At 43.5% G+C, this 26,779-nt stretch overlaps 1 protein-coding gene across 1 annotated transcript in view; it reads left to right on the forward strand.

The window, feature by feature from the left end:
- LOC142764796 (uncharacterized) overlaps positions 1-26,779 on the forward strand; it is a 51,364-nt gene that overhangs the window by 11,508 nt on the left and 13,077 nt on the right. Inside the window, exons 5-9 of the mRNA XM_075865327.1 lie at positions 9,486-9,575; positions 17,890-17,922; positions 18,890-18,922; positions 21,639-21,704; positions 25,181-25,231. Coding sequence (XP_075721442.1) covers positions 9,486-9,575; positions 17,890-17,922; positions 18,890-18,922; positions 21,639-21,704; positions 25,181-25,231 — 273 coding nt within the window. The remainder of the gene's footprint in view (positions 1-9,485; positions 9,576-17,889; positions 17,923-18,889; positions 18,923-21,638; positions 21,705-25,180; positions 25,232-26,779) is intronic.

The following is a 26,779-nucleotide window of genomic DNA, read 5'->3' on the forward strand; positions in this document are numbered from 1 at the left end:
CTGTTGCATGGAACAACTTAGTGTCACTTGTACTTCATGATATTTGCCTTCAGTTAGGCTGGCTATCTCACATTGACATCTAACGTTACTAAAAAGAAGATGAATTCCGCAAATCATTGCTTTCGATGAAGCCATTCGAATGCGTTTTTTGGTGAATGAATACTCTTGCCAAAATAGGGCCACCCATTATTATCTATTAAACGGTAATAGAATGATTTGAAAGCTTAGACAGCTGAACGCTTGCGATATTTGTGAACCGTTTCCGAGGGTCATACTCAAGATCATCGACACGCATAGCAGAAGTGAGTGTGTTGACTGAATAGGAAGGTGCCCTCAGTGATGTGCGGCAACTTCAAACTCAGAAGCCATATATTATGAGTTTGCAGTTCCTAATCCCAATGGTTGGTGCTACAGGTAAAATCAAGGAAAGAGACCTTTCTGCGGCACTCTGACTCGTCCTTCATTGTACAAAATGGAAAATGAGATTTAAAATTACTATCAAGAATATTTCTTGTTGGTCCATTGATCGAAACTGCATACTACTTAGCGACGCGTCAGCTTCACTTCTTCTGTTCACACTTTGTGACATTTGCTGGTGCTGGCCTCAGTGGTTGTCACGTTGTTGGCTGCCCTCTCTGGAGGAGTTTGGTGCGGCACCGAGAAGCGCAACAGCAAAAAACTTCACTAAAAAGACAATGAAAGCTCTGCACTTTGTTGAGCCTTTGTACATAGCTTTTTTTGATCAGGTGTGATGCTAAGGAAGTTAGCGACACTTCTTGCAGTGATTGCGTTTGCACCAAGAAATATATCAATGGTTCTACCACTCATCATGTGAATATTTGTATTTAGACTGAGTAGCAATTGAAGATCGTTTGTGCTATGGAAATAAACAAACCCCGTTATTCATGCTGTTGTTAATATATTGTTCCCAACCACTTAACATCTGTGTGTTTCCACGTCATGACCTCCGCGATTAGTTCCCCTAGCGCGCAGCCGGAATCAATCTCCGAGGCCAGACTTACGATGACACAGTCCAAGTGCGAGCCACACAGAGTTAGACATTTTGCTGAACGGACTTCCTTTAGAGCCTTCATAGCGTTACGCGTGACGGATGAAACACCCGGTAGAGTTGCTGCTGCTCATTCGCCATTCTGCACACAAGATTTCGCTCGAAGCATGGTTGGAGTGCCGCAATATGGCCTCACATTAGGCCTGTTTGGTGCTTTTGTTTCATACTTCAAGGCATCCTCCATGCTTGGAGGGCTCTTGTTTTTTTAAATACCAAAAAATATACTTCATAGGCACTGGCATAAGAAAATAGATCAGTCGTTTTAGAACGCCCTCTACAACAATGTAGACTGATGGGCAAGCAGAAAACAAAGCATCTCTGTTAAAATAAGCCTGAGAGGGATGAAGCACAAGAGGAGGAGGACACATTCGGAGCGCTGCTCAAACTGTCTCATTTCCTTCATCCTGTTGGTGATAATTTTCGCAACGTCCTCCTCAAAGTAACAAGAAAATGCGCTAGCTCTAACTTAAATACGAAAACGTTGCAAATTTTTTTTAATAAAAGACATGTACAAAAAATACAAATACCTTAGCGTCAAACGGAGGTAAATTATATATTATTCCCTTCAAACACTTACACCTAACCATCGTTTATTTTGAATACTTATTATATTACGGGGCAACGTAGCACACAGTTGGAACAATATAGATACACAGGTCAGTCAGACAACACCGTCAGTGCATTGACTGAGCAACCACTTTAGCTAAAAGCTTCTCAAGTAAGCAGTCTCTCCTTGTACGTTTTAAACGCGTGACACATTGATCCGTTCACGAATTACAACTAGGGTAACGGAACGTTGGGCGTGTATCGAGCTGTGCCCATGGTCTTGGGACTTTTGAGTTGGTGCTTGTTTTTTGCCTGTTGAGTTTGTCTATATTCCCCTAAATAGTTTGCTTAGAGCATAAAGCACAATTCGTCCTGTTATCTTTCTTAATTTTGTTCTTTGTAGTGCCAGAAACTGCAACATCTACAAGAGCTATTCAATAGTCTGCGTATTTATGCTCTTCAATCGTTTCTTCCGTACCTCATTATCTCCATTGGCACTATCATTAAGTGATAAACTTTTCGTAGAGTACTCTTCCTTTGGTTGTGACGCAGAATTCTGGTACCCACTCTGTTACAACTTCAACATCACAACTTCACCCGCCATCTCAGTTCTTTTCTTTCTAATCAACGTAAGTATTATGTCCTGAGCTATATATATATATATATATATATATATATATATATATATATATATATATATATATATATATATATATATATATATATATATATATATATATATATATATATATATATGGTCGAGAAGGAAGAAGAGCAGAATGCAATAAACATGGCGTATGAGCCAGGCCACGTCACCCGTTAATCGTAGCGTCACACAAGTCGACAGGATGAAGACCTGGCGGCCACTTCATCAACTAGACACCATCTCCGAACGTCTCAGCAAGACACAGTGACCAAACGTGGACCACGAAAGTACATCCCAACACTATACCAAGACCAGCATTATGACAGCACCATCAGACGACCTTCCCATCCCCAAGTACACCGGAGCAGCGGACGATGGACCTGTACAGGACTGGTTCGACCTGTTCGAGCACCACGCAACCGCTGCATCATGGTCGGAACGGAAAATGATCACCAACTTCACTGACTACATCTCCGGTGAGGCATTCAAGTTTTACCTGACACACACATTTGAAAACGACAAATCATGGCAAAAGATCAGGGAAGAGATGATCACCCGTTTCAAAGAATACGATGAAGACCTGTTCATACCTCATCAGCGGAAGGCTTTTCAACTGACCCATCACAGTTACGCGAAGTCTTCCCGCAGTAAGCCTATTTTCCAAACGAGATCTCAGAGAAAATATACCACCATTGTACCATCATATGACTCTTCCGAAAAAACGTCACGCATTCGAACACCGACTGGTAACGTGCACTTCGCAACAGACAAGGTAAAGCGTTCGTATACCGAAAGGAATCTAGAAAATTTCGGCAAAAGACTAAACCTAAAGCCGGCTTTCCCAAGAACAATGAAATCGGCATTTTCAACGTGTTCACTGCACCACAACACTTTACATTTTACTGAACCACCCGAATTCCTCGATGCTTCGTGTCACACACAAGGCCCAGACGGTTTCGAGCGTGCGACGGAATTCACGCGTGACGAGCTAGTGAATCCTAACAATACCAGCCCCTACCCTGACGTTCCGGACCAGGGTCGTTCGACAGACATTGTCAGCCTAACTACGCTGCAAAAAGAAAAACATACGCCATCAGAACCACCCGCAGCCATGTCTATTGTGCTCTCATCGTCAAGTGACAACACACATGGGAGTCAAAGCACTGCAGGAATTTTGAATCCACCAACGCCGGCGCATTGTCAACTGACAGAAGCATTTACAATCAAGGATGACTCACAACCATCTTGGGAGCGTTCTCATCAGCCTGTCACGCTGCTTTCATCGCAGGACAAGCCTAGCAGTACAGTGTCGACTACCGACAATCTACTGATCACAACACCATCTAAAGAAAAGCAGACTCATGTTCCTGAAAGACGCCCATCTGACGAACTTTCACAAGAAGACGAGCAATTTCAACAAAGGCAACTCCACGAACTCCAAGAACTGCAACGGCTACTCAAACAAGAACAACGATCAAGTGAAACCTCCTCACGAGTACACTTGTGGCTGAAAGATCATCAGAGACAACATCAATTAAAGAAGCAAAGACGAAGTCGATACCTAAGCCATCTTCGCAGAAAGCAACGTCGACAAAGTTTTCTGCACCAGTTCTCAACGCCGTGTCTACGATTCAACAAACTGAGAGAAGACCACAGAAAGCTACGAAAGAGACGTGCAGCTACCACGTATACAATGAAGGAACAAAGGCATCATACCATCAGCTTCGGTTCTCGCACATGCAGGCTGCAAGCACTCGTTCTGTCTCAGCCACGACACAGAAAGCAGCGTCTACGACGGAGAACTTCGTGCCTACGACATCCGACTCTCAAATGCTACAAGTACTGCAACCCTTGTTCATTCATGACGAGAATTGCTGTGTCATCAGTAATTTCTACGTTCAAGGCGTGCTTCAGTTGGCCAGAACGCAACAGTCAACCTCGCCCACCAGAGTTGTCATAAAATTCATCGGACTGCTCAATCGGCCTTGAAGATTTAGTGAGATTGTGGAACTCCATTTGGACGTGAAACTGTGAAGTTGGGCAATGTTTTCTTCATTCACTTCTTTATATTGTTATAGTTTGTAACCAGTGTCATCTTTCGGGGGGAGGGGGAATCGTGTGACGTATCAAGTGATGGTGAGTAGAGGTCGAGAAGGAAGAAGAGCAGAATGCAATAAACATGGCGTATGAGCCAGGCCACGTCACCCGTTAATCGTAGCGTCATATATATATATATATATATATATATATATATATATATATATATATATATATATATATATATATATATATATATATATATATATATAGGGAAGGGATATGGCACAACGGGAGCGTTGTCAACAAGGATAAATACATTTCCCAACAGTTTCGGGAGGGGTCCTTCCTTCATCAGGGGATGAGTTATAGTGACATGCACTTCCAAACTTCGTTGCTGCCGCGTTCCTCTCGTTTTGAAAGATGTTTGCGAGAGTGAGAGGGAACTAAAAAAAAGAAAGAAAGAAAAAAGGGGGAAGAAAAAAGACGAGAAGAAAAAAGAAAAAGAAAGAAAAGAAAGAAAATAAAAAAGGGAAAGAACCACTGTCAACACTGAGAACGAAACCAACTGTTCCTGTACGTCCACATCCGGTTCCAATCCCGTGCTGGTCAGATCTCGACCTGTGTCGGGCTACCCAAGATTGTCGCCGCGATGGCGGGAGGGGTCCGTGATGGCGTGCGTAAAGAAAGGGTTTCCCCTTAATGGGTCGGTCGGCTCTTTACCCTTAATCTTCGTCCGTTTCCCTTCAATAGTCATCAAGTGGTAGGCGAACATAAACACTTTGTATGTGCATGTGAAAAAAAGAAAAAAGGGGGAAAATAAGAAAAACAAAAAACAAGAAAGGACAGTGTACACGTACGAGTCAGTCAGAAAAAACAAGCATGGTTTCCAGCTATCAATCTTTGTCACCAATTTCCACCTGGCTTACTTCTCGGAGGCAGGAGAGTCTTCCGGGGTCCTCGATGATGCCGGCTACTAATGTTCGAAATTTGAAAATAAAATATGCCTCACGCTGTTCGCGCTCACGCCTGTTTGAGAAACCGGACTGCAAAAGAGTTACGCTGATATTTTCAAAACTGTGGTTTGGCAGGCGCAGATGTCTAGATAAAGGTAGCCTCGGCAGTGAAGTGTCGTGGTACTGGTGATTATTAAACCGCAGCCGAAATGGCGTGTCTGTTTGGCCGATATATTCTTGTCCGCAGATGTTGCAATGTAGCATGCATATTACGTTACTGGAGTCACAATTAGGGCTTTCAGTTATGCAGATTTTGAAATCCGAGAAGTTCGCTTTGGATTCACGTGTTGTGACCATCTGTGGGCATACCTTGCATCGAGCTTTTCCGCAGGGATGGCACCCTGATTGAATTTTGGGGGTGTTTGTTTTTGCTCTGACAAGAATGTCCTTCAGATTTTTATCCCTGTGGTACACCACGTGACGTGGCTTCGCGAAAATAGAAGTTAGTCGTTCGCTTTGCCTGATTATGTTGAAATGGCGGGAAAGTATGTTGTTGATTCGTGGCGCTGATGAGGAGTAAGTTAGTACAAGGTTCGTTTGGGAAGTCGTTTTAGATACTCTGTTTGGTTCCTTAATTATATAATTCCTGTTCACGTTGCGAGCACGTAGTATGGCATCGTCAATAATGTCTTCCGGATAATTTTGTTTCAATAAGGAATGCTTTAGGTGTTCCGCGTGTCTGTCAAATTCCCGCATATCGGTGCATATTCTTTGGTACCGGTAGGCCTGAGAATATAGACTACCCGTTTTGCAATGCTTTGGGTGGCTGCCGTTGAAATGTAGGTACATATGACGGTCTGTAGGCTTTTTGTAAAGTTTTGTTGACAAGCGGTCATTTTTGACCATGACAGTGACGTCCAAAAAGTTAATGCTAGTTTTGGAAATTTCGTGCGTGAATTTATTTGACGGGTGGCACTTGTTGAAATTCTCTATGAAGCGGAAAAGACTTCCCTCATCATGGTTCCATATCATAAAAATATCGTCTAAGTATCTTCTGTAGTAGAAAGGTTTCAAGGTGCGTCCCTCAATGAATGGGATTTCAAGTGAAGCCATAAAGGTGCTCGCGAAGTTTGCGGCCATTTTCGTGCCAATTGCAGTGCCACTGACCTGAAGGAAATGCTTGTCATTGAACTCAAAATGGTTATAATTTAGTACAAGTTCAAGAAGTGTAAACAGTACCTCGCCACTTACACTATTTGATGAGTCAGATTTTACATATTCAGAAACCATAGCCGCTATTCCGTCATGGTGGGGTATGTTGGTGTACAGTGAGCAGACGTCCATGGTCACCAGAGAACGGCCGCCTGGGATGTCGAGACTTGAAGTTTCGCAGATGAAGTGGTTTGTGTCCTTTAGGTAATAGGGAAAATTTGGGGGGATGTTTTTTATTAAGGAATTGATGATTTCTGATATATTTTCTGTTGATGTACTGTTACTGGATACTATCGAACGTCCCGGATTGCCTGCCTTGTCTATTTTGGGGAGCAAATAGAATCGACCGGGAACAGAATGGACCGGTAACATTGCTTTTAACATTTTGCTGGTAAATTTCTCGCCCCGGCGGAGATTGTTTAAGGTTACTTTTATCTCCCTTTCAAATTCGGGAGTCGGGTCCGTTGGATGACCATTGAAGGGAAACGGACGAAGATTAAGGGTAAAGAGCCGACCGACCCTTTAAGGGGAAACCTTTTCTTTACGCACGCCATCACGGACCCCTCCCTCCACCGCGGCGACAATCTTGGGTAGCCCGACACAGGTCGAGAACTGACCAGCACGGGATTGGAACCGGATGTGGACGTACAGGGACAGTTGGTTTCGTTCTCAGTGTTGACAGTGCTTCTTTCCCTTTTTAATTTTCTTTCTTTTCTTTCGTTTTCTTTTTTTTCTTTTCGTCTTTTTTCTTCCCTCTTTTGTTCTTTTTTTTCTTTATTTCCTTTATTTTAGTTCCCTCCCACTCTCGCAAACATCTTTCAAGGCGAGAGGGATGCGGCAGCAACGAAGTTTGGAAGTTCATGTCACTATAACTCATCCCCTGATGAAGGGAGGACCCCTCCCGAAACTGTTGGGAAATAAATATATTTATCCTTGTTGACAACGCTCCCGTTGTGCCATATCCTATACCTTCACGAAGACTAACTTGTCCATTGAATTATTACTACCGCTATATATATATATATGCACCACTCATCACCATGGGGGCGCTGACTGACACTCCCACGTTCAAATTCACATATATACATAATAAAGTGGCTGGGAGGATAGCCAGCTTGGTAGCTCAGTGGTAGAGCATCGAAAGCGTAAGGTTTGGCTACAGCTCACGGCAAGTTATCTTTTCACCCACTTTCCTTTCGTCACATTTACAATACAATTTGGTCTTATAACTTCCCTTATACTTTTCTTGGCATTATTGTCTGTTAGATCTTAGTATATTGCGTCAAAACACGAAAAAACGAGCCTTTAAGTATAAGCTCCTTTCCCTAATATATATATATATATATATATATATATATATATATATATATATATATATATATATATATATATATATATATATATATATATATATATATATATATATATATATATATATATAGGAGATTTAAAAGACAATACTGCCAAGGAATATATGGGAGATGTTATTAGACCAATTGTACTGTAAATGTGAAGAAAGAAAAGTGGGTTAAAAGGTAGCTTGCCCTGAGCAGGAACCGAACCTGCGACCTTCGAATAACGCGTTCGATGCTGTACCACTGAGCTACCACGATGGCTATCCCCCGAGCCGCTTTATTGGGTTCAATTGTGAATTTAAACGTGGGAGTGTCAGTCAGCGCCACCTGTAGCCATGAAGGCGAATGTGGCACACTCTTATTGAGCCTCTTTGGCGTCACGTAGCACGTGAACGTATTACGATCTGGCAGCTGACCAATAGTATGCAACCGTATGCAACCTAATGGCACCAAGTCTGCCAGTACGAGACCCTCGTTAATGAATAAGGGAAACAAGTTCATACTCAAGGGCTAGTTTTTCTGTGTTTTAACACAATAATAATGAGATTTGGGACAATACTGCCAAAGAATGTATAGGAGAAGTTATTAGACCAATTGTAATGTATATGTGAAGAAAGAAAAGTAGGTTAAAAGGCAGCTTGCCATGAGCAGAAAACGAACCTGCGACCTTCTAATAACGCGTTCGATGCTGTGCCACTGAGCTACCACGGCAGCTATATATATATATATATATATATATATATATAGAGAGAGAGAGAGAGAGAGGTGACACGACTCACTTTATTCAATACCACGAATTCAATCATGCGTTGACCGGCTGAAAAATGGCGCCCTTAGTCCAATTTCCGCCCCCAAAACGATTCTTCACACTCAGCAATAGTTTTGACAGAGCAGCGGTAACATCTATTTTTTTTGTGTGTGGAAATTGTTTCCGGAAGCAGCAAATGTTTTGACCGGTCTTTAAAAAGTTTGCTTGTTCCCATCCGTAACTTCATCAACAAGGCACGTTAAAATAAAATCATGAACAACCGACGTAATATTATAGGGCCCCTGTTGAGCACTTACCTGCTCTGCAGAACAAGACGCGATGGCGTCGCAGAGGCGATCCTCACCGTGAAGGTCCACTAAGAGAATCATCACAGAGGAAATGTTGGCGAAATTCTACTATGTTGTAACATTGCCTCGTAACATTTTCATTTTCCCGTAAGAACATAATTGAGTGATTACTGCTGTGACGGAAAACTTCCCCTTACTTGTCCGTTTCCTCAGCGTGCAGCAAGAGGGACCACTATGAAAAGTGAGGAGCTGAGCACCCCCCCCCCCCCCGCACATTTCCTCAGTGTGGGGCTCGCGCCCCTGTTGCGATCCCCCGCCCCGACTGATATGCCTATGATATATGTCTTATTGTACGAAATGTAAACCTAAGCGAGAGCCGCGATGCCATTACCTTGTTGCATTGGCTAACTGATTGATAGAACAAATGTCCTGCAATGGCAAAAAATATTCTCGGACATCGCCTTGCTTGCAATGTTGAGGGTTCACTTCCATATTCAGACCTCCTATATTAATCTTGGCACGCCTGAGCCGTTTCAGCAAGTAATATTGTTTTCTGGTTTTATGAACAAGCGTATACGAGCTTAGTTTGTTTCTGTTGTGTGCTGCAGAGACGAGCGAGGCCCCTCGAAGTCGGAGTGTTTCTCTGCAAAGGAAAGATTGCGGTGACGGCCATGGAGGTCGGATACCTCGGCTACCGGGTAAGTCCCGCAACACTGGAAAGCGATTGCTAACTGTGCGGAATTTGTCAGCTTTTTTTTTTTTAGGGGTGAAGCTCCTTAAGATTTCACGATGTCCGCCCTCTCCCGTCTGTTCATAACACCATGTAACCTTCAACATTAAGCTACAGAGGGCGTTGGTGGTAACCGTATTGCATGTAACCTTCAATTTATAAGCAACAGAGGGCGTTGTGGTTAATTGTATATATGACGGAGCTGCTGTCAACGCTATATATATATATATATATAACCACGTTCCATACCACACATTATCTTCCCTCATATGGACGAAGACCAACGCAGGAAAGCGCGACGTGCTAAGTATCAGCGTCGCCATCGACGGGAAGCTACCGCGGAGACAAAAAAGAAGGAAGCGGATGCAAAGCGGCGACGGCGACAACGAAGCTCTACACCAAAGACTAGGAATAAGGAAGCAAAGGCTAAGCGGGAAAAACATGAAGCTGACGTGCAGTTGAGACAACTTGAAGCGGATGGAAGGCGGCAATACTGACAAGAAAATTCTACACCAGAGACGGTAGCTAATGAAGCTGTGATTATGAAGTCAAAACGTAACTCGGAACCTCATATCAGCTATAAATAAGGATCACCGCTATATCACAATCGGTCTCAGCGCTATCTCTTTGAATAAAAACTATGTAAGTATCACAATCACAATCAGTCTCAGTACTATCTCAACTTTAATCACAATAATCACCTCGGAAAGCTTCACCCCATATTTATATTCAAGCAGCTTGAAATGCAGTGATTTTTTTCTCTTACGCAGTTAACAATTTTATATGGTATAAGATTATGTTTCAAACTGTTAATATACCAGAACCGCGTGATTGTGATGCACCAGCATTAATTACAAAATAACTGCAAAAGCAAAACACTCTCTATATCGCTTTGTTTATATATATCATGATGGTGTAATAAAAGCCCTTTATGGGACAACAACTAACTTTGAGTATAGCACGCATCAGCAAAGCCGAAGTATTGATACGATATGAGGCCTGACAGGCGTTTCAGTGATCACCAGATGGGCCTCTCGTTCACCCGTTTTAGACGCTTAGTAACACTCAAAAGAATTAGAAAGAAAGCAAGCTGATCTAGTTGATTAGAATACGTATCCTTTAGACAGCTCAGACGATTCCGTTTGGTTCTTTTGTGTGTGTGTGTGCGTGTGTGTGTGTGTGTGTGTTTGCGTGCGTGCGTGCGTGCGTGCGTGTGTGCGTGCGAGCGTGTGTGCGTGCGTGCGTGCGCGCGCACGCGCGCGCGCGTGTGTGTGTGTGTGTGTGTGTGTGTGTGTGTGTGTGTGTGTGTGTGTGTGTGTGTGTGTGTGTGTGTGTGTGTGTGTGTGTGTGTGTGTGTGTGTGTGTGTGTGTGTGTGTGTGAACTGTTATCTGTTCACGTATGGTCAGCCTATGAGATATAACTGCTATGAATAATCGTATTAGCTATCTCCTGGTGATAAAGATGGAGCCTATTTAGGTACTATCTGTGTGTTGCAGTGAGACCATTGAAATGAAGCTAGAAAGGAAAAGGCGTAATTAAACATTCGCGTTCATGCATGAATTTTGATTAACGTCTTAATAATGTATGTTTCATGGCATCCAATACGATCATTTTGATAGTTTGTAGACATAATGACTGGAGACTTTGTAATCACCATCTTCCATGCACAATCGTGCGAAAAGTCATTAAAATTTGCAATTCTTGAAAGTCGAACTGTGCAGAAGCGTGACTGCCTCTAAAATTTTGATGGAAACATGCTCTCTGATTGAATCACTAAAACATTCAGCATTTATGAAATAAATCAGCACGAAAGACGGGACCAAAGACAGTAGAACAGGACCAGTGCTGAACTGCCAACTGAGATTTATTTGATGAAATCATCTTTTTATATTGTCATATGTCCCCTATGTTAAGAGGCTACAAACGAAAAATCAGTAATAGCAACAACCATGAACAAAATTAAACCAACTCGTAACAAAATGAAACTGACGCGCAATTGATTACACAGACGTGCATGGATGCTATAGATTCACTTCAAAACGCACATTACCACAGTTTAACACGTTAGAGCACACACACAGCTCTCGCTAATGCACGGCATTGCACATGCTCCTCCCAATGCACATATTGATTGATTCATATGTGGCGTTAGCATCCCAAAACCACCATATGATTATGAAAGACGCCGTAGGGCAAGGCTGCGGAAATTTCTACCACCTAAAGTTGTTCAACGTGCACCCAAATCTTAGCACACGGACCTACAGCGTTCTCGCCTCCATCTAAAGTGTAGCAGCAAAGCTGGGATTTGATCCCACGACCTGCGGGCAGCATCCTAATTCACATAGATAGGAAGATATTGAGGTGACTAAAACGTGGCACCTGGTTGAAAACGACCAGCACAATAAAACCGCAAAAACAAGAGTGCTATGTCATACAGGAGACGATCGGCAATAAGAAAGCCCCACACTAATTAAACCTTAAAAGTTACTCACGCGTGGCCTTTCAATAACGCCATCTGGTCTTTCGAGAGAAATATGGAAGATTAGCAAACACACTGATCTGCAGCTTTGTTGATAAGAAACAACGTCATTATTTATCTCTCTCAATTGTTGCTCATTTTTAGAAAAAACTGTTTCTCTGGAACTCTGGTGCACACTCACACCTCTTAAAGAGGTCTGCCAGCTGCCCTCCAGAACTCTTCTGCACGTTAACCTGGAGCTCCGTTTCTACGCTGTCCTAAAAGTGCGTAAGACACTGGTCTCCCTTTGCGAAAAAATTGGCTGGGCAGTGTCCCTCCGCACCAAGCTTGCTTTGAATTTTTTTATGACACTGAAGTCTTTCTCGAACACTTCAATGTACTTTTGAATCAAAGAAATTTCAGATGTCACCGTATTTGCTGAAAAGTCCTGCAGCCAGTTAAACCTATCTTGTGAAAACCAATTCAGGCCCACCAAATTTGGCATGACACGACCCTTTACGTCTTGCGCAATGATCAACGGCAAAGTTTTGTCCTTACTTCATAGGTTACAAGACTTCGACTCGCCCGGTTGCTGGAATCGAACTTCCAATGTAGGCTGTTAGCCTTACGTTTATCTTTTTACAGTGCTAGTGTGGAAACAATGTCTGGAACTCACATTCACTTATTATCGAGACTCCAGCTCGCGTGCCGATTTGTATCTCGACCTATTTGCCGTCAATCGATACGCTTACCTTCTACCCCCCCCCCCCTTTTATTTGTCATTTTCACTCTCTAAACAACACAGTTTTATGAATGATAGCATCTAATTTTGTCATAAATTTATTTTAGTTTCGCACATTTTTTTTCAAGTGTCCAATTCATGATAATTTAAACCACTTGCTATAGAAATACGGACATTTTTTCGCCACATGTGAACTACCACATCCAGCACAGGCAACATTGGTCCTTTGAGGCGGAAAGTTCTTTTTTCCTTGCGCAGAGAACTCCCCATGCTAGTTGACGTCATCGTAAGTGGCACAGGCACTGATGGTGGCATCGTTGTTATGGACCTCCTTGTCCTGTCCTTGGGCTGCTTCCATCCCCAGCGCTGCACTGTAAGCCTTTTCGAAGAAGAGGTCCATCACGCTCGTCACGAGGAGCTTGTACTGGATGCCGTCGTTGTGTTCTCCCACAATAAGGCGGTCCCCAATTATGTCTTCAAACAACGTACCGAAGTTTTTCGTGGCTGCCATCTTCTTGAGTCCCACGACCAAGTCACTGAAGCCGTAAAGTTTCTTAATATACACTAGAGGGAACTCTGGCGCTAGTGTCTATGGGAGCTGCAACACACGGCGCTTCAGCGAGCATGGGAATGATGGGTAGTACACCAATTTGTCTAAACTTAGTACTTTTGGCCTGCTTTTGGCTCCGTGTGTGTTAGTGTGGCTTGGAGCTGTTTTTTCACGAAAACATAAATTGGCAAATGTTCACCGTTTGTGCTTCACAAGCTTATTTTTTAAGCTTACCGTTTTGAATCAAGTCACTAAGTTCAAAAGGGTTCGTTATTTCTTTCAAAACAAAACCGCCATCAGCAATAAACGAAGCCGCAAGTACGATTCGCCGCCCGCAAGTACAAAAACTAAGCAAATGTGTGTACTACCCATCATTCCCATGGTCGCTGAACGATCGCAATGCCAAAGTTCCCTCTAGTTAATTTTGGAAAACTGTATGACTGAAGCCTTTCCCTGGATGTTAATCTCTCTGGCAGAACTTGTACCGTACCACTACCACCGAACGCTTGGGCGTGTAGTCGTTTAGCAAGGTCTTCATAATATCGTTGCAGCTGGCTTCTACGGGAGTCTTCGGAAACGGCAGATTTGAAAGCGTGATAAACATAGCCTCTCCGATGAAACTCCGAACATGAATTTTTGGAGTTTCGTTTCTCAGGTAAAAACTTTAACTGGTGAACCAGAAACCCGCCGCTGTTCACCATGACAGTGGGCGCTAAACGGGTAGTCCAATTTCGAACATCCTCATTGTCACTGTTGTAACTAGTAAAAAAAGATCGGAAACCAGGTGAGCTTGATAGCAGTGGCTTACTGCTTTATTCGACGCCTCAGTGCCGTCTCAGTACAAGGAACGAGACATGAGGCGCAAGACATCAATACATATCGCCGCCGGCTTTTTATAGCCACCGAAAGGGCGCGTTATCATGGACACGTGGACAGGCACGCACGCAGTCAGCGTATAGTGTCCCCTATAGTGACCGCACCGGTCATGTCACAGATACCATCCAGCTTGTTCCAAGCCGAATGGAGTCTTGCATGTAGTTGTTCACGTGTAACAGTCTGAACATACCTGCTAGTGCTACATTTTAAGGTAAAAATGGCCTTATTTCCATAATATTATCTGGAAATTTACTTCCCAAAATGAAGATATCAATATCAGGGACGCCATAGTAAAGGCATTGTGCACTGTGCTCTGAAAGCGCACAGTGCATGGGTCTCTACTTTTTTGCCTTTACCTGAATGTAACTGCTACCCCATTGGAACCTGAACTTGGCAACGTTTAACGCTAGAACCTTATCTAGTGAGGGAAGTCTAGCTGTACTATTCGAGGAGCTAGAGGGTGTTAAATGGGATATAATAGGGCTCAGTGAGGTTAGGAGGACAGATGAGGCCTATACGGTGCTACAGAATGGGCACATCCTTTGCTACAGGGGCTTGGCAGACAGAAGAGAACTGGGAGTGGGGTTCCCAATTCACAGAAACATAGCTGGCAACATAGAGGAATACTATAGCATTAATGAAAGGGTGGTAGGTATCGTAATTAAACTGAATAAAAGATACAAAATGAAGGTAGTACAGGCTTACGCGCCTACATCCAGCCATGATGACGCTTCAGTTGAAAGCTTCTATGAAGACGTGGAATCGGCAATGAGTAAGGTAAAAACACAGTATACTATAGTGATGGGCGACTTTAATGCAAAAGTAGGGAAGAAGCAAGCTGGAGACGAGGCAGTAGGAGATTATGGCATCGGTACTAGGAACGCCAGAGGAGAGCTACTAGTAGAATTCGCAGAACGCAATAATTTACGGATTTTGAATACCTTCTACCGAAAACGAGAAAACCGCAAGTGGACATGGAGAAGCCCTAATGGCGAAAATAAGAACGAAATAGACTTTATAATGAGTGCACACCCTGGAATCGTGCAGGATGTGGAAGTGATTGGCAAGGTACGATGCAGTGACCATAGAATGGTACGGTCTCAAATTCACCTAGACTTGAAGAAGGAACGACAGAAACTGATACGCAAGAAGCCAATCAATCAGCTAGCACTGAGAGGAAAAGTACAGGAATTCAAAGTGTCGCTGCAGAACAGGTACTCGGCTCTTAGTGAGGAAATCAACCTTAGCGTAGATACAATGAATGATAATCTGACGAGTATCATTACGGAGTGTGCAGTGGAAGTTGGAGGCAGGGTAGTTAGACAGGACACTGAAAAGCTTTCCCAGGAAACGAAGAACCTAATTAAGAAGCGTCAAATCACGAAAGTGTCAAGTACAACAGACAAAATAGAACTGGCAGAGCTTTCGAAGTTGATTAATAGACGTAAGGTATGCGATGTAAGAAGGTATAACATGGAGAGAATTGAACACGCTCTGAAAAACGGAGGAAGTGTCAAAGCATTGAAGAGGAAACTTGGGATAGGCAAAAGTCGGATGTATGCACTAAGGGACAAAGAAGGCAAAATAACTACCAATATGGATAGGATAGTTAAAATAGCGGAGGAGTTTTACAGAGATCTGTACAGTAGCCGAGACAACCACGACCTTAATACTATAAGAACTAGCAGTAACCCGGATTACACCCCACCAGTAATGATAGAAGAAGTCAGAAAAGCTTTGGAGAGCATGCAAAGGGGCAAAGCTGCTGGTGAGGATCAGGTAACATCACATCTGCTGAAAGATGGAGGACAGATTGTGTTAGAAAAACTAGCCACCCTGTTTACGAGGTGTCTCCTGACGGGAAGAGTACCAGAGTCTTGGAAGAACGCTAACATCATCTTAATACATAAGAAAGGAGATGACAAGGACTTGAAGAATTACAGGCCGATCAGCTTGCTCTCTGTAGTATACAAGCAATTTACAAAGGTAATTGCTAACAGAGTAAAGAAAACATTAGAATTCAATCAACTAAAGGAACAAGCAGGATTTCAAACAGGTTACTCAACAATTGACCACATTCATACTATCAATCAGGTAATAGATAAATGCTCAGAGTATAACCAACCACTATACATAGCCTTCATAGATTACGAGAAGGCGTTTGATTCAGTAGAAATATCAGCCGTCATGCAAACACTGCGGAATCAGGGCGTAGATGAAGCATATATAAACATTCTGGAAGAAATCTACAGGGGATCAACTGCTACCATAGTGCTTCATAAAGAAAGCAACAGAATACCAATCAAGAAGGGTGTAAGGCAGGGGGACACAATTTCCCCAATGCTATTTACCGCGTGCTTACAGGAGGTTTTCAGAAGCCTAGAATGGGAACAGTTAGGGATAAGAGTAAATGGAGAATACCTTAGTAACCTGCGCTTCGCCGATGACATTGCATTGCTGAGTAACTCGGGGGACGAATTGCAACTCATGATTACGGAGTTAGACAAGGAGAGCAGAAAGGTGGGTCTTAAAATTAATCTGCAGAAAACGAAAGTAATGTACAACAACCTCGGCAAGGATCAGCGCTTCGAGATAGATAATAGTGCACTTGAAGTTGTAAAAGACTATGTCTACCTAGGGCAGGTAATAACCGCAGAGCCGAACCACGAGATTGAAGTAACTAGAAGAATAAGAATGGGGTGGAGCACATTCGGCAAGCACTCTCAAATTATGACAGGTAGATTCCCACTATCCCTCAAGAGGAAGGTGTATAACAGCTGTATCTTGCCGGTACTTAGCTACGGAGCAGAAACCTGGAGACTTACAAAGAGGGTTCAGCTTAAATTGAGGACGACGCAGCGAGCAATGGAAAGAAAAATGGTAGGTGTAACCTTAAGAGACAAGAAGAGAGCAGAGTGGATTAGGGAACAAACGGGGGTTAAGGATATCATAGCTGAAATCAAGAAGAAGAAATGGACATTGGCAGGGCATGTAGCGCGTAGACAGGATAACCGCTGGTCATTAAGGGTAACTGACTGGATTCCCAGAGAAGGGAAGCGGGTTAGGGGGAGACAGAAGGTTAGGTGGGCAGATGAGACTAAGAAGTTTGCGGGTATAAATTGGCAGCAGCAAGCACAGGACCGGGTTAACTGGCGGAACATGGGAGAGGCCTTTGTCCTGCAGTGGACGTAGTCAGGCTGATGATGATGATGATGATGAACTGCTACTTCCGGGATCAAACCCGCAACCTTTGAAACTGCAGCCGAGTACCATAAATACTGTTTCACGGCGGCGAACGGCTCAATTTTCATAACCCATAACCTAGTGTACTTTAAGTAATGTTGCATACTCATGCCACTTGTTCTCGCTCTATTGATTCACTATTCATAAAATATATTGATGGGAAACACGTGAGGTGCGTTTTTATTGATCTTTGGTTATAACGAATGGTATAGAATATTCCCCGAAAATTTTTCTTCATGGTTTTTAAGCACAAAACCATTGCACTGGGGAGAACATGGTAGCTCTACACGGATATAAGAACACATGTCACGTGGAGATTTGACCACTTCGCAAGACCGGTCACACATTTGCCGACATTCATTTCTGACATTCATCACGTATTTTCTGACATCCATTTTTTTTCTTTCTTCAGATTGCTTTGGGATACTATGACCTACCGCTGCACGTAAGTCATTTGTGGCATAAGTTTAGCGCGCTCGCGTTTTTACGAGCTTCCGGTAACCGAGAGCATATTATCGTTATGTTTGGCTTGCCATACGCTTGCTGCAACACTTAGCCGAGGTAGCAGAAAAAGCCGAGGTAGCAGAAAATGAAAGTTATGCGTGTCGTTTTCGCTGGATAAGGCCGACAGGTTTGTGTTTTTTGTTTGTTTCTATGTAAAAATAATAATGGTATGTCGGGTTTAGCATCTCAAAACCACAATGTCATAATGACAGACGCCATAGTGGAGGGTTTCGGTAATTTCGATCACTTGGGGTCTTTCACGTACACCTAAGTTTATGTACACGGGCCTCAAACATTTTCGCCTCTATTGAAATTATTTGTACGTATAGGCTATTGCACAACTCAGTTTTTGTAGGATCAATTTGCCAACGTAAGTAAACTGACAACGTAAATGAAGTCACTTTCCACACATCTTAAAGCAATCCCTAACGCATTTGCTGACATGACACTTGTGATATTACGAGCCTGTGTTTGGGATTATATACAATATTGAATTGTTGATCGTTTAATAAAACAAGTCCAGCGAGATTTCTTTTTATGCGTGCACATTTTTAATGCCGGTAAACCACCCCTATACCGAATATTATAGTGTTGTTGTAAGGCTTGAGAGAGGCGCCGACGTTACAAAAATTTATGAGTAATACATAAACCTAACTAGAGCACCATTCACAGCACTCAAAGCACAGCTACATAGCAGATGATATGAACATCGAAGGACGGACTCTAGTGCCGAACCTAATGGTAAACTATTGCAAGTCGTTCATTGATTGATAATATTTTTGATCGAGTGAAAATGTTAGAATATACCAGAATTGCATTTTATTTAAGATAACAACCATTTTAGCTTCATTGAAGTTGTATACAAAATTACTTATAAAACAACCACTCATTTGCCTTTTTTTCTGCAGTTCTTCAAGCAATATAATAACCGGAATAGTGTGGTAAGCAATATATTTACGTTATCGTTTTAAGGAAAGCTTCCTATAATAGCGCTCAAGCCAGCTTAACCAGTTCGGTAAATCCGTTTTACCAGTAAACGCGTTAGGTGTGGTGTTGTCTTGTGTTGTGAAAAGAAAAATTCCTAATAGCCTTACGAATGACGTATGCGTAGCCATGAAATAAAGAATTACCCAGACCACTTCACAATGGAATTTTATCGCTATAAAGTTAATTTTGTAGCACAAAAAAACGTTTACGTTCTGGCATGTTCTTTCACTAAACCTTCACAGACCTGGCAGGTAAACTAGTCTCTGGCATCATGTCTTGGCGACACACATTACAGTGGACGGCCTATAAAAGGTGAAATGTACATAATTTCATGCCGACCCTCTGTAGACTAAATTGAAAGGAAGTGGAAACATTATAATTACTGATGCTGCATTGCGGGGCATTTATTTGTACTTCTAAAGTAAAGGCTTATTGAAAGATTTTACAGTGCGTCACGCTATACTTATTTGGAAGCTATTTGAAAAGCACCCCTGCAGGGGTCCTCAAAAAATGAATGAAATGTTTAGAAATTATCGACGTCCAGCGTCCCGTTGAACACTGCATCGTGCTTAATGTCGCCAAACCGTCGATCTATATTTCGCACTTTTTTGACGTTTCTCTGCGAAATAGCAAACGCACCAACGTGCATAAATATAAAAAAACTTGTTTCGTTCGGAGTTGTGTATGCCATATTCTCTTTTTTTATGAGAGCAAAATGATAGCGTGGACGTATTTCACAGTGATGCGTATTGAAATCAGCTGCAGAACGTTTCGATAAAACGTTAAGAGCAAATGTTAAATTCAGCCTTGACATCGAAAAATATTGCGGTAAGCAAAAGCCGAACACCCGCGATAACAGTTTCAAATATTTCAATTTTTTCTGCACTAGAAGCAATCTTTTATAATGAAATTTTCAATCCTGTGCTTTTCCAATGTACGCCTATAGTACATAAAAAGCGAGACAAATTAAAACAATATCCACCGGGCATGCAGGTTAAATCTCTAGTGGAATCATTCTACTGAATCTAGTTATGAAGCCGGCAGAAACGTATTGCCTAAATTCCTCTATCAATTGAATATCCTAGAGCACTTAATTTTAGAGCTCATACGTCCACGTTATTTAGACTTGTAGCTTGAGATGTGCACGGGCCGCAATTTCGCGGCCCGGCCGAGCTCGATGCTTGCCGGAGGCGGGCCAGCCCGGCCCGATAATGACGGGTGGCCCAGGCCCTGCCCGGCGTCTCATACTCAAGGCCCGGTCCAGCGTGACCTGGCCCGACTCGATGAACGATAAAATAAAGTACATGACAACAAAAAATGAAAATGCATTTATTAAAAAAGCGTGCCGTCCATCCCTGTAGCTTCTTTTTTTTCAATTGTTGATAAAAGTTGAGACCGAGTGCAAAACCATTCACAAATTTTCAAGCAGAATCAAAAGGTTGTCCACCTATTTGGGCTTCAATCAAGTGCGTCGTTTCTGCATTACGAATCCTGCAGCCCTGAAGTTGCGCTAGCTGTTGGCGCTTGTAGCTGGAATCGCCATTGTCTTTCTTGGAAGTTTGGCAAGTTTCGTATAGTTCTTTTCTTTCCCTTTCCAAAACTCAAGAAGTTCTGATTCGGAGCACGCACTTGGTGATTTCATCACCAAGTCCTCGCTAACTTCATCCCGCTTATTTAGGATGATGAAGCAGGTGCTTAACTCAGGTTTGATTTGAAAAGAATCAATTCATCGTCGCTCACCAGTGTTGCAAAGTATATTCTAGACATGAAACGAATTTATTGGCAGCTGTACTGTCCTAAAGATTCAACAGAACTGTCAAGTTACGTTTTCTTGCAGGCAGCTACGCAGAACATAAGTGAACAAAAAACAAAGTACGTGCCTCATGTGCACAATATGAACTAGAGGCAGGTGCTTTATGTTCATTTCGTCGTCACAGTACGTGACACCCCAATCACATTGTACATGAATTGAGATAATTGCCTTCCTCCCCTCATTTATCTCTCATTTTCAATAGGTATATGATAAACAACAAAACATCTACGAAACGTTTGCCAATTCTTTTACTTCTAGTACATATCTGTGCTGTTCGCATAGCCCGTAGTGTTAAAAGCCGTGAATTTCAGCTAATTAACTCCCATACACCCCAACTTTGAAAACAATGATAAAGCAAAAATTTCCTTCCACAAAAAGTTTACTTTTTTTTGCAAAAAGAAGCCCTCATATGAACACAGGGAATTCCGGCACATCATTCATATTTTTGGCTTGATTCGGGCTTTTCATCAGACCCGAGCCTGCCCCAGGTCTGATGTGAAAAGCCATCGGGCTGCCCGAGCCCGGCCCGCGGGCCAGGCTGGGCTCAGGCTTTCGGGCTACGCGGAGCCCATGCCCATCTCTACTCGTAACTACTGTTCTGACACCTGCGATTTCACGCGTCTCATGTGAGTGCTCTTGCCAGCCGAGTCTGGGCCGTCAAAATTGGTAAAGAAAAGCCATTAAAAACAGACAGCCACATACCCGCCGTAACTATGGCACCTGTACACAGGAGTGTTTCTTGCGTGTCTATTGTGTGCTTGATGCTCATTGTAACGTTCGTTTCAAATGCCACCTTTGTAACATTTACCGTTTCAGTTGATTCACTCATCGCGGTCAACCACATTCTCTTATTGCAGCCCGTAGCTGCTGCTGCCCACTACTTCTTCAGCAAAAGACCCCGGAGCAATAGGGAATGGAGGAAGGTGAGGTTTTAACTCCGTGCAATTTCCTTGCAGTTGTAGCACGACCACAAGGTCACACAACATTTATCTTTTACCTGGTGATCACCGAGAGTGGGTACTATTTCCGGTGCCAATGTGCGCACGATAACACCGGCTAATGGTGCTTCAGCTTGAGCATCTCTCTATTCAACATATATTGAAACTTGCACACGCTTTTGGTACGTGTGGCCCGAAATTTTCTGAAATAAACACGCTCTGTATAACCGCTATACGTACAGTTGAGTCCCGTTAATAAGGTAGTAACACCCTATCTCCTGTATATCCTTCTTTGCAGCATCTTGCCAGCGTTCAACTGTGTAGTGTAATGATAGCTCAGAATAAAAGCACATTGAGGATTGATTGATATGTGGGTTCTAACGTCCAAAACCACCATATGATTATGAGAGACGCCGAAGTGAAGGGCTTTGGAAATTTCGACCCCCTGGGGTTCTTCAACGAGCACCCAAATCTGAGCACACGCGTCTACAACATTTCCGCCTCCATCGGAAATGCAGCCGCCGCAGCTGGGATTCGATCCCGCGACCTGCAGGTCAACAGCCGAGTACCTTATTCACTAGACTACCACGACGAGGCAGAACAAAAGCACATATTTGAAAATATTCTATTTTTAAAGACTTGTGCGCGCACTTCCTGAATTGAATTAGAATGTCGTTTATGAAGACACCCCAAGCGAAATGTGTCGTTGCTGCGCTGTTTCGTGTGAAATGCCCATTAGATCACGTGGCATGCGGAAAAGCACGTGAAGGAAACCGAGAATTCTGGTCACGTACCGCGTTTATAAATCATGGCAGAGTATCAGTAAAGCGAGAGAGCAGAGCAGCGTGAGCGTCTTCCTAATGGCAGCAGAACATCAGAGTCATGGCGGCTGCAATTGATCCTTGTGCGGCTGATCAGACTAGTGGATCACACGCACTCTTTCGCTGGCGATCTGGGCTGGGCCTTAGTACCATAGTTGTGTACACACGGGAAAGCGGGAGGAAGGGAGAGGGCACCACTCCTGCCAATTCGAGTGTCAGCCCCAGAACTTCACTCAGTCGGACTTTTCCATCATTCTTCAGCGTAAATAGCTGTTGACGTGCACGTTTATGGCGATAGTGGCAATCGAAGGCGGTGTCATCCCAGAACTGTTTAACTCACACTTTTCACCCTGAATGCCGGCCATTAAGAACAGGTATACTTGAGAGATGGATGCCATCGCTTCACTTTCGTGTCTTGGTTCACTGAGGAGTGTGCTTGTATACGAGCAATTCATGCGGGGAGACTGTGTGGTTTTGCCTTCCCCATCCCCGTCCCCCTCATGACAAGCTCTACGCACGCCCATGGCAAAGAATGCTCGAGCCGACACAGCTGGTGCTGCCACGTGCACTGCCTTCCCACATACCTGTTTAGGAAGTATACGGACGACTCAAAATATTGGATACCTCATGAAATGATAAGCAGCGGTGCATTCGCCAACCTGCGTGTTTCGGTAACGCCAATAGCGCACCAGCAGAATTTGCGGCCACCCTCACATATGAGAGAGTCATGTAAGTGACCTAAACAAAAACATGCAGAGAGTAACACCACAAACAAAGTTGGGACAAAAGGGAAATGTTCCACCTGGCGTTTTGTGATTATCGCTGGTTCGCCAGTGTCGGTAGTGCCTAAACCACGTCACGGGGGCAAGGAAAGGGGGAGATTCAGTAAATAACGTATGCCATGTCTCTCTGTGGCTCTCATTATTCACCCAGCATCCCGTATGTTATTTATCTTAAAAAACTGGGCGTGCAAACAAGAACACATGAAAGAAGTCGGGCCACCACAGACGCTCGCTCATAACTGAAGAGGCCGACAACGGCGCAAAATAAGACACGAACTTATCTGCGCATACCCATGCAATGAGCTAAACTATTAATCTGGCACTGGGGCTACGTAAAACAAAACTTTTAAGGCTCATCGTAAAATATCGGCAACGCGAACTTACCGCACATGAAAAGAGCGTGACATAAGCACAACCCACCTTTCAACGCCTGAGCGACTGATAAAACCACCCTTTTCTCATAGAGAAGAGAGGGGTTTCTCCGTCGCCTTCGATATACTTCCTACAGGTGATACCCGTACTTCTAAAAAGCATGCGTACAATGTCAACACTAAGAGCCGAGCATATCTCGATTTCGCGCTTTTCGGCTACAACCTACCATCTCCGCTTGCGCAGTCGATAACGAACAAAACGAAGTCAAATAGTTCATTGCACATGATAAGAACGCATGGGTGGCTGCATGACAAAGCAGTTCAGGGGACAATGCACATCTAATATTTCGCGTACAGGATCCAATTCAAGCATAAACTGTAGTGACGCTATGGGGATGACCATTCGTGCATCCGTTTATGTTCGTTTCAAGTTACTAAAACGCCTTGGCCCACCTCTGCCCTCAATGCTCGTCACGGCTGTGCTGGGAAAGCGACGGCTGGCAGTGGTCTATTGAGAAGTGTAAATTGGTTTGCGTGCATGAAGCTGTGCTTATTCGAGAAAACTGCTAACTGTTTTTGTGTAAATGTCTCCTACACTGGCTTTGGTATGAATTTATTGCTGTATTTATATATTTATCACTTTTTTGTATCAAAACCACGATATAATTATGGAAGACGCTGTAGCGGAGCGCTCCGGAAATTTTTGCCATCTGAGGTTCTTTAACATGCACCCAAATCTGAGCACATGGGCATAATCATTTTCTAGAGGTGGACGTTGTCATGCTTATTTTTTAATTTTCATACAATGTGAGCAAGCTTCGTAGGTACCCGCCCCTATTGACATTTTAACCAGTCGAAGAACTGTGAGCGTTCCTTTATCGCAGAAGAGAGCATTACATTGGTCTCCAATCCTACCATGCTGCTAGGGATAATAAAAGAGAAGACGAGCAGCAGCCGCGTCCCCCAAAGGGAGGTACCCACTGCTCACATGGGCAATTTTAACGTGCAAGCGTTGAAAATACCCGGCATCGGTAGCGTCAACCCGATGAATGCAAAGAACAAATGTCAGGGTCTTAGCTGTAATCAAACTTAAGTATTTTGCGTGGCAACGAAGCATTTTACCACAGAGCTACGCCAGGTCTCGGAACTAATTTTCAAATAGACGCCTATTTATAGGTGGGGTTTAACGTCCCAATACCCCAAGCTAAATATGAGAGACGCCATAGTAGAGGACTCCGGAAAGTTTGACCACCTGGGGCTCTTTAACGCGCACCCAAACCTGAGCACACGGTCCTAAACCGTTTCCGCCTCCGTCGAAATGCAGTCGCTGCAGCCGCGATTGAATCTCGCGACTTGCGGGTCAGCAGCCGAGTACTTTAGCCACTAGACCACAGTGGCGGAGCCAAGTGCTGTATGACACCTACTTTGCATGTTGATGAGTGAATTTTCACACCTGCCATTGATTTTATCAATTTTCTGCTCTGCAGTTCTACCACGTCAGCTACATCAGCATGGAAGCCTGCTTGCTCATTGTCGACGTAAGTATTAGAAGCTCGATGAAGGAAACCGCGCTTGTATGATGAGGCGTGAGCAAGAGTGCACACACCAGGGATCATGTGACAAAATGGATCGACGCGCCATTCACTGACGCGACACGTGCAGTGGTGCATATCTCGTCTCGTAGTTATCTCATGGCCTCTCACATCACTTTGTTAGACGGCGTTACGACGTTCAAAGCCAAATAGACTGGCCGTCGCTTACTTTTCTGCATCGACTCTGTGTCGCTATTTTTGCGTAGTAGCTGTGGGAGGGGGAGGAAGGGCTAAGCGCTGGCCTAACGTCGTTTCTTGATTATATGCGGGGTTTAACGTCCCCAAGTAAATATATATATATATATATATATATATATATATATATATATAGAGAGAGAGAGAGAGAGAGAGAGAGAGAGATATTGGAACGAGGGCAGAGGGCATGGAGCTCGAGTATAGAAAAGGAAGAAGGCTTGCTGTGATCGTAGGCTTGCGTTCAGTTAGCCCTTGCGCTAAGTAAAGCTTTCGTTCGCCGAGTGAACTCCTGCTTGTTCAACAACCCGTTTCAAGTGGTGGAGCTGCGGGGTATGATGCGACACTCGCTCAACAACGCTTTCATGGCATCGGAGAGAAAAACGCGGCCGCGGTCGCTTAGTAACTCCCGAGGTGCTCATGCCTTAAAACCAGGTTTTGCAGTATAAAACATGCAACGTACGTCTCTAATCATCAGGACCATTCACGAAAAATATTAGAATACCGTTACGAAACCCACTCTTTCGGTAGTTCTTTTTTCGTAAAAACAATACAGGAATGGAACCGTCTACCGGATGATCTCGTCAATGAAACTGATAATGAATCCTTTTTTTCTGCATTGTAACAACTCCTACAATATCACTGCCACAAAGAACGGTTTGCTTTCTTGACGCGTGTGCGTGTTTTCAAATGCATGACTGTGACGTTGTTTTCACTCACCAATATTCGAGTGTTTTTTTCCTCTTAAAATATTTTGAGTGCTGTTTTATTTGTTGAATCTATTGTTTTGATTGAAAACTATGTAGTTAAATTATTATGTGTACCTCAACTACGTAATGACTCACGGCGATGTAGGTGAAATGTAAATAAATAAAATAAACGTCTTTTGCGGTAGCAGAAGGTAACGCAGCTGTTTCAGCGTACCGCGTTAGGTGGTCGATAATGACAATAACCCAGCGGTTGCTACTCGAAGTATAGGGAAGCGGACCGTAAAGGTCGATTCCGACACGATCGAAAGCTCGTGCTGGACATGGCAACGGCTGCAAGGAACCTGTGGCATGTTGATTGGGCATTTTGCGTCGCTGGCACGTAAGGCAAGACCTTACGTAACGGCGAACGAAACGGTACTACCGCGCCAGTAGTACCGCAGCTGCAAGCGAGTGTATGTTTTTAACACACCAGCGTGGCCACATTGCGGATCATCGTGGAACGTGGCACAGATGTCAGAGCGCAGATGTCCGGGAATGACGAGCAACCACTTACGGCCGACTGAGCTGTAGTTTCGGCGGTAAAGCAGGTTAT

The sequence above is a fragment of the Rhipicephalus microplus genome, chromosome 6 (genome assembly GCF_043290135.1).
Source record: "Rhipicephalus microplus isolate Deutch F79 chromosome 6, USDA_Rmic, whole genome shotgun sequence".
Lineage (NCBI taxonomy): Eukaryota > Metazoa > Arthropoda > Arachnida > Ixodida > Ixodidae > Rhipicephalus > Rhipicephalus microplus.